At 37.6% G+C, this 9,177-nt stretch overlaps 1 protein-coding gene across 5 annotated transcripts in view; it reads left to right on the top strand.

Moving 5' to 3' along the window:
* Nucleotides 1-520: 520 nt before the first annotated feature.
* usp9 (ubiquitin specific peptidase 9) overlaps nt 521-9,177 on the top strand; it is a 32,476-nt gene continuing 23,819 nt past the window's right edge. For 3 of the 5 annotated variants that reach the window (XM_016562868.1, XM_016562866.1, XM_016562865.1), the window contains exons 1-3: nt 522-816; nt 3,887-4,140; nt 8,984-9,129. In XM_016562868.1, coding sequence (XP_016418354.1) covers nt 4,045-4,140; nt 8,984-9,129 — 242 coding nt within the window. In that variant the 5' untranslated portion in view covers nt 522-816; nt 3,887-4,044. Of the gene's footprint in view, nt 817-3,886; nt 4,141-8,983; nt 9,130-9,177 lie in introns of all 5 variants that reach the window. The other 2 variants (XM_016562869.1, XM_016562867.1) reach the window with 1 other exon arrangement.

Raw genomic sequence — 9,177 nt, 5'->3', positions numbered from 1 at the left:
ACATTTCCAGTATAAAAGTGTTCTGGAGAATCAACAACGTTAATTTCTTTGTAAGAAGAACGATACAACACTGTATAATGTCAAAAATCAGGTGTCAGGTAGGCGAGTTGTCCTCGAAACCGCGCATGCTCAGCCGAGTCACACGTCCAAGGCAGTTAATGCACGGATATACCTCTCATTTACTTCCATCCATAGCACGGTTACGGGTCTCTAAGCAGCCTGACACGGGAGAGAGAGGAGAGAGAGAGCGGCTGGAGGCAGTTTAAGGGAGGGGGGCAGTTATTAATACGAAATGTATTCTTTATTTTGTAGATTACAACTTCATAACTAAACAAATGGTTTGAAACATTTCCAGTATAAAAGTGTTCTGGAGAATCAACAACGTTAATTTCTTTGTAAGAAGAACGATACAACACTGTATGATGTCAAAAATCAGGTGTCAGGTAGGCGAGTTGTCCTCGAAACCGCGCATGCTCAGCTGAGTCACACGTCCAAGGCAGTTAATGCAGTTAATACCTCTCATTTACTTCCATCCATAGCACGGTTACGGGTCTCTAAGCAGCCTGACACAGGAGAGAGAGGAGAGAGAGAGCGGCTGGAGGCAGTTTAAGGGAGGGGGGCAGCAGCAGTAGTCGATGCTGGTGACGCAGGAAAAACACCCAACAGCAGACAATAAACCAATGATCTGATCTCAACACAGGCGTGTTATTTATAATCGGGACAGCCAGGCACATGCACGCGGCTGAGTAATTATAAAACAGCACTTAAATGATCCGATCTGGGGTCGTATGGAGGAAAGATCCAGTTTGATTCTCGGTAAGTGGGTTTGTGTGTGAAGCTAAATGAAGCTAGCGGCTAATAGCAGATGAGTTGCAAGTCAGTGCTCACTTAGCTTAGCTCGAACAGCTCAATGAACGAATTTAAAGACGTCTGGATATTTGTCACTTCTTGCATATTTTTAATCCTCTCACACTTCACCTGCATAGCCGATTTTATGATCTATTCAAGCTAATTAGCATTTGCATTTGACGGCAGTTCAGTTTGAGGTGGTTGATTTGTGGCTAAACAAGTGGTTTTGACGTGGGCAGGTCGGTTGTTTTTTGCATTGGTTAATGTTTTTCGTTTCTGGCAGCTTGTGAATTATAACTTGAGCTTGTTGGTTAATTAAAAGCGGTGTTTTGATGTTTTAATAGCTTTAAATTCACTGTCACGATCTGATTGTGTTTTGTTGGAGTCCAGCTGTTAGCCGTTAGCAAGTTAGCCTGTTTCTGCTGCTGTATTTACATTCACTTTCGCTCTTACTTTGAGTTATAAAATAAGATTATATATTCAAAAACGGTGTCATGTGACGCCTCAGAGCTTTAATAACATTTTATGCATGGCTGGTTACAAATATGAACCTGTTGTAACTCTGATTGTGTTTGGAGGAGGAAACAGGCCTGAACTGCCACAGTTTCAAACTAGGCCCAATACATAATGGCTGTGTCTCAAAAGCAAGTGTGCTGCCCACCTAGACAATATTTTTGGGCATCGTAGGCACGTTTGCTATGTTTAAGCTGGCTGAGACTGAAAACCTAGTAAGGTCCCTACTTTGACAGCATTTTTGGGTGTCATAACCTGATTATGTAGGCAAATCACAGTGTTTTGAGAGACAGCCAATATCATCTGTTTTCTGTACAATTCCGTTTTGTGGAATCTGGAGATGATTTGCAATATTTATATTGACGGTATAGGAAACGCCCATATTTGGCTATTAAGTGACCGTAAAATTAATTTCCTCCCATTATCTGAGAACGTCAATCTGTACGTTTATATTCTGCTTGCCAGACCATGGGCTTCTGAGCGGTTTATTATGACAAATGTGAAAATGTTTGTTGTAATGAGTTCTATTATATTAGAGAATTGTTTTGTCTCTGTATTGTGATGTCATATCGATTCAGAGAAATGTTTTTTGTATTCATTATGGTTATAGTAGCATGTTCATAATTACTGCCAAACCAGCAGGTTAGTTAAAAGTTTCAAACAGTCTTTCACTCAGACTGCTTCTGTGCGTTATCGTGATGTGATTTGAGGGCATTTCAATTTTTCTCTGATATTTGAGAATCTATACTAGTTCATTTTCATTGACAAGATCTTTTTGAACTGTGTTGGTCAAATGTGCTTATACATTATGACCCTGACACATTTCTATTGAATTTTTTAATAGTTTCATTTGATATCACAATTTAAATAGATGTTTAAAACATGTAATACTTTGTAAATTAAATAATACTGCAATACTGATTTTATGTAATGCTGTTTTTTAATGAATACTAGGAATTCTCATTCTGATCAGCAGCCAAGATGTGCCAAGAGGTTTATTTCCAAAAAAATCCACTTAACTATATAGAAATCAGTGCCTGAAAGCCACGTCAGTGTTTTTTTCTTTTGTGTGAAATTTGTGTTGGTTTAGCTCATTACAAATCGTTTAGTAAAGCTGCAGCTATTCTACCTTATTTGTTTGCGAGTCAGTTGGCACAAAATGAAAAAAGACGGTTGTCTGATTAATGTAATAAAACGCAAAGCATGTTCGATTTTAAATATCCCAGCCTCTTTAAAATTAATAGAAATAGTTTTGATATATTCTGTTTAATTTGGTAGCACGTCCAAGATAATGTTATGTTGGCATATTTTAGTTTCTAATTTTAACTCTTTAAATGTTTTAGCATCAACTTTTATATTTTCAGTTATACTTTGCATTGTGAAAAACGTCCAGTTAGCTAAGAAGTGTTGATGAGAAAGTTCCCTTGGTTGTCCTTCATGTTTTTCTCTGTCATTCCATCAGTGCTAGTGTGTGCTCTGCACTGCTTTTTCTTTACTTGGCCTTGTATTATGTACTAACCAGACCTGTTTTGTATGCTATGATTTAATGCACTTTGCACTAGCCAGCAGCATCCTCATGGGAAGCATAACATGCACTATAAAAGCAAAACCTCTGCTACTTGTTTTGAACTATATATCTTGTAGTTTTGTAGTGATTGTTATGCAATATATTTGACCTGATAAGGGCACTAGAAATAGTTTCACCATTGTTTCCGAACAGCGATTCTGTGCTTCCATGTCTGTGCACTAAATGTGAAAAATGTCAGACATTCAGTTTTATGAGCAAACCAATTTGAACTCTGTGAATACATGAAATGTTACATATCTTTATACTAAATACTTTACATCTGTACAAATGGAATTATAAAGAGCTTTGTGAATAGTTAAATGTAAGCCTGAATTTAAAATCCAAATACGGTCAAAATGGCACCCTATTTACTTTTTAACGCACATACGTGGTCTTGTTGCACAAGATTCATCAGTGCATGTTGTTCATCAGTGCATGTCTTGCCTTTGTGATTTTGAATCATAATGTAAAAACCTGCTCCTCCTTTTCCTTTTTGGCTGATGTCAGTTAGGCCTTACTGTGATGTGCTTTTAACCAATAGCCAAACAGTTATTTAGACATTGTTTTAGTTATCTCTCCTTTGGTCTAGCTCCGTTCTGATGTGCAACACCTACTTTTCACAATCCAATTCCCGATAATAGATTAAATCAAGTACCACCCTGTTTTTTTTTTTCTCTAGTCACTTGGATATGTCAGAAAAGGAAGTAAATTCACATTGATTTTATTATAAAAACATATGAGGTCTAAGGCAGGACATCGCATGGAAATTAATAAAAGCTTAATTACTTTATTAATATTTATTTCTAGTTACACTCAGCTCTAAAATATTTCATGGGCTCTTTGCAAGTGCAGTCTCTATAAAATTATTAAAAACATTCCCTGTGCATAAAAGACATGTGAAACCATTTGTCAAAGGTGTGTTTTAAAGATTCTGATGTTAGTCTCTTTATTTCTCAGGTTATGCAATGGTCTCTGCAACATACCCAGTCCCCCAGGTGGTGCTTTCACTTTCAGAAGTGTGCCGGTTCTCCGTCGCTCCTAAGGAGAAACTGATTTCTTCTGCTGTGCCAGCGACATAAGCAGACAAGATTGCAAAGATCTGCCCCGTGTCGAGTATGACGGCCACGACCCGTGGCTCCCCTGTGGGAGGGAATGACGGTCAGGGCCAGGCTCCGGATGGCCAGTCCCAGCCACCCCTGCCCCAGAACCAGGTCAGTGCTCCATTTTGAGTTTCCCTTTTCCATTCCGATCCCTTTTTGCTGTTACTGAAGGAAAACTGTCGCTGAAGAGAATTTGTTTTATTGATAAAGTTTGCAGTGACCTTGCGTTGTGTAGACATGTGCCGGTATTCGGTAATGCGATATATCACAGTAATGAATATGCACAATATTGTTATCGTGGGCACTAAATACCGTGAATAATTACATATTACAAATTATTCAGAATTTTGAATGCATTTTAAGAATACTTTTCCCATCAACTGGTCAAAGTGCACAACACCGCTGTATACTGCGTGAAAGACACGTGCGCACTCTGATGTGTAAAGACTGATTTATAGTCGACGCGCCCGCAAAGTTCACTTGGGTGCGCACGGCAAATATGACGTCATTGCGGTGTTGGCGGAAGTTCGCTTTGAGTGCGCGCGAACTCATTTTGTGTGGCGGTGTGCAGAGCATTTTTTGTAACTTTCCTCGCAGCTCCGCATCCGAAGATGCACGAGTTCAGGGCGATTCTAGCCGAACATGCACGTCTGTGCCAGCATTTGTGTGAAACGAGCAGTTTGATGTGAAGTTCAAACTCCATCAGGTGCTTTTTGACGCTTTGACAGAAAACAATGCATAGTTTTTTTTGCGTAGTTTGGCCAAGGCTTTTTATTTGAAGTACATTTTATTTTTATTGTATAAAAATAGAATTAGAATTCATTTAGATACTATCTGATTAAAGTTGTCTTGTGTTTGATGCGAAATAAAGCCAGTAGTTTAAGATTGTTTTAATCAGTTTGTACATAAAGATATTGTTAATTTTACAACTCGAATTTTACAAAGACGAGAAGTCTTGTACCGGCAAATGACTTCTTCTCACCGGTGATTCCTGATGGTTTTAGAGGACAATTACTCCTCGTTGCCCCCGGTCGTTTCAAAGAATAGTACAATGGCGAACGCAACAAGTATAAAAGCCTCGTCCATTTGGGAAGGTGCGCGCGTACGCAGTCAGCGGAGGCTCGTGGAGCGGAGCCAGGCGAAAGTATAAATCCCGCTTAAACAAGCACGGATGAGAAGCGCGATTTGCGGAACGCGTGAGAGACGCTCTGGATGAAAGCGCACATTCACTCTCTGACAGCAGATGGCGCTAAACTGCAGAAATGCAGCCGTTACCCTGGAAACAAAGCAGCTGCGCTACTTTCTGTTTCTGAAATGTGTTTAAATGATTTAAACAGCCATTCAGATTTGTGTATTTGGTATAATGTTCATCATATACTCTAGATATTGTTTGAAAGTGTTTTGATTCTTTATTGTTCGGTCACACTTTACATTAGGGCTTCATTAGTTAACATTAGTCAATTCATTAGTTAACATAAACTGCCAATGAAAAATTATTCTAAACATTCATTAATCCAATAATATTTTTAAATAATTTATAAATAATTAATTATTCCAATATTTAATAACACGAAAGTTGTAACTGTGTTATTTAATGAGCTAACATGAACAAAGACTTGTATTGTTTTAACAAAGATTAATAACTTCTGTAGCAAATGTAGCTATTGCTCATTGTGAATGTTAATGCATTAACTAAGGTTAACTAATGAGATCTTATTGTAAAGTGATACCTATTGGTCTTTATAGTTCTTTTGCACTTTAATCTGTGTAAAACTTTTAACTTTATACATTTTTGTGTATTGCTTTATTGTATTTAAATTAGAGATGCACTGATTGCAATTTTCTTGGCTGATTCCGATTTCCGATATCCACGGACCCAATATACTGTTACACAGCATGCGTTCTCTTTCTCAACTATTTAACGTTCCAAAACTGACTGTGTTTAACTGGATACTCACCAAGACGGGCATTTTGACAATTTTGTATGTATTTGAACGTTTTAGCGCAGTTAGCCACACATTTTGGTATTTGTGGCTCGCAAGCTGTTTGAGACTGAGCGCGGCTTGTGCGCTCCACTAATATAGATCAGTGGTGATGCGCGCGCTTTTGGTGTAAGCACGAAACCTGCGGAAATGACTAAAATGCGCAATTCAAGCACTATTTAACCAGAGCGAATGAGATGTGTGTGAGAGAGAAGGGAGCGAGAATGCGTGGCTGACATTATTGCCTGTGCCGCTGGTAACAAAACGGATTGGCTTGGAATCGGAAAGAAGTGAGACTGACCGGCCGATCGGTGCATCTCCAATTTAAATGTTCAGTTATTTTTGTTATAAGAAAAAAGTTATTAAACCTGTTATACTATATTATGACAACACTTTTTTTTAAACTAAATTTCACTATCGTGATAATACCGTATACCATGATAAAAGCATTAGCAATTAATCCTAATATGAAAATTTGATACCGGCATATCCCTAGCGTTGTTCTGCGTTATGTTCTTAAAACCACATCTGATCCATTGTGACAGTTGACTGAGTTCCAACGAAAAAAACATTTGCCGACTCTTACGGATGCAAATGTGTTTCTGTTATTGTGCTCTGCCCTAGAAGGAACAGATGTCAACAGAGGGAAATATTATTAGGTAACTGTAGAACGATCAAAAAAAAAACACCTCTCCTGTATCATCACAAATTTGGTTAAGTAAGAGATAAACATATGCTTATTTCTGAATTCTTTGTAATAATTGATTGAATTTAGCATTCCTGTAATTGTATTGCTTGTACTACTACTAAAAGCAAGGAGTTTTTGGTGTTTTCTTAGTTATGTCTGTGAAATAACCAGTACTTTTTTGGACAGATAGACACTTTGATCACAAAATGTACACACATTTTCCATGAGTTTTTTTTCAGTGATGACTGACAGTTGTTCACAGCATTCTGTTGCATCATTATTTGAATTACATTATTGCTTATCGGCCTCATATTGTAATATTATTGATTTCAGGTTTACCTGCCACTAAACCACAGATTGTGTTTGTTTTTCCATCACTCTCAGATTGCTCTTATTTTCTATTTGGGTGGTAAAGAAAATGCTGTGAAGTTGACCATACATTATGCAGATAGTCTAGCTTAGTGAGACATTAAAGGGATGGTTCACCCAATAAATGGATATATTTTAATATACTCCATGTCATTTCTCCTCTACAAATGTGGTAAATAGAGGCTCAACCATGTGTACTTAAAGAGAGAAGAAAGTTCATTGGTTGTCACATGTCAGACAAGCATGTTTCAACTTCTGTTTACCATATTTGATGTGCTTTATGTACGTGTGTTGATTAGTGTATATATGTAAATAAAAGCCTAAATGGAATCTGTTCATCATATAAAGCCATTGTCTCTCTTTCAGAAGACTTGGATTAAACCACTCGATTCATATGGATTTCTTGCTTGATGACTTTAAACTTTTTGAAGCTTGACATTTTGACAACAAAATGATGAGAGAATATCTACATTTATTTTCAGAGAGGGTGATGTCTTTTGAGAGGTCTTGATTAGAATTTGGATTTCCCAGAAGCAAGTGTATCTCTGTTTATAGTGTTTCCGATTGAATAACGTTTTAACAATGCTTTAATGCATTTGTGGTCAAAAAACTGACACCCCAGCATTATGACCAAAGAAAAGACGAGAGACTCCCTTTGATTATGTTGCAGAGGGCAATTGTTATGTTCTCCAGGGATAGACTGCAGCAGTGTTATCCATTACACCTGTGCTCACCGAGCGCATGTTAAAAGGCAGGAATCAATGAGGATGAGACGCCTGGCAGAGAAAAGCACACCAGTTGGTTAGAAATTTGTAGTGCCTAGACATAAGAAGCAAACTGGCTATGTAGGTCAGCCAAGCAGAAGGAGCCTTTTCCAGCACACCCCCACATTTCCCAAGTTCCGCAGGCTCCATTCAGCTCTACATGCAGAGCTTCAGCCCACATGCATCCATTGACACGGCACAGGAAACTGACTCGAAGCATCTTAAAGCTGCTTTATCTTCCTTACGCTTTCTCTTTCATTCTCTTAATCCCTTACATGGATACATACTTTGTTTGCTTATTTGAAGGATTATCCTGTCACTAAGATACATGAATCATTAAGGTGGTTTACATTTGTTGAGTGCGGCTTTCTTGTTTTTTACTGTCAGTTATACCACATAAAGTGCTAACAGGAGAACATCTAGAACTTTTTTTTTTTTTATCTCAGGTATACCTCAAAAATTATATAAATGTTATTTCTCAGTATTTAAATGATTTATGCTGTTTGTCTGTCCCTTTTGTTTATTTGATTTGCCTATGTTTTAAAAAAAAAATTGTTTACCCTATTTTACCATGAATAGTCTCGAAATTAAAATCGACCTTTTACTAACAGAGCTGCTTAATATTTTTCTGGAAGTTTTTTTTTTCAGGATTCTTTAAATAGAAATGTCAAAAGAACAACATTTAACAGATTTTTTTTTTTATTCTTACAATGTAAGAGTCTTTACTGAAACTTTAATCAATTCTGACCTTGCTGACTAAATGAATAAATTTGTATTCATTTCTTTAAAAATAAAATCTTATATTGATTCTGAACTTTTGAACAGCAGAGAATTCCCTTTTTTCATAATATTGCATCAAAATGTTTTTTTTTTCCCCGAACTTTGTGACCAAGGCCAGGCGGGGTAGGGCACAATATTTAGTGATAATATCATTGCATACAATTAATGGTCCAATCAACTTGTAAATACAGTGCTTTACAGAAATTAAATGTTACGAATATCTTTTCACGTCATCATTTACAGCCTATGTGGCAGACTTTGTTTTATGAGGCCACTTAATAGTGCTCTCCATGTTTATAGTAATGACCTTGAACGTTATCTTCATATCTGATTCACATACTTTCTTAACCTGTGAACTGTTTGCATGGCAGACATCCTCTCCCAACTCATCCAACGAAAACTCCCCAGTGAGCCCACCAGATGACCAGGGTCAGGGGGACAGTCCCACACCCCTGGAGGAGGAGGAGCCAGCTTTCCCCCACACAGAACTGGCCAAGCTGGATGACATGATCAACAGGTTAGGGCTCGTATCCTATATTTGGTTGAATTATGTTTATAATTAAAT

The sequence above is a fragment of the Sinocyclocheilus rhinocerous genome, unplaced genomic scaffold (assembly GCF_001515625.1).
Source record: "Sinocyclocheilus rhinocerous isolate Xijiao unplaced genomic scaffold, SAMN03320098_v1.1 scaffold289, whole genome shotgun sequence".
Taxonomy (NCBI): domain Eukaryota; kingdom Metazoa; phylum Chordata; class Actinopteri; order Cypriniformes; family Cyprinidae; genus Sinocyclocheilus; species Sinocyclocheilus rhinocerous.
Note: the sequence above shows the minus strand (reverse complement) of the source record. Positions and strands in the feature narration are given on the sequence as shown.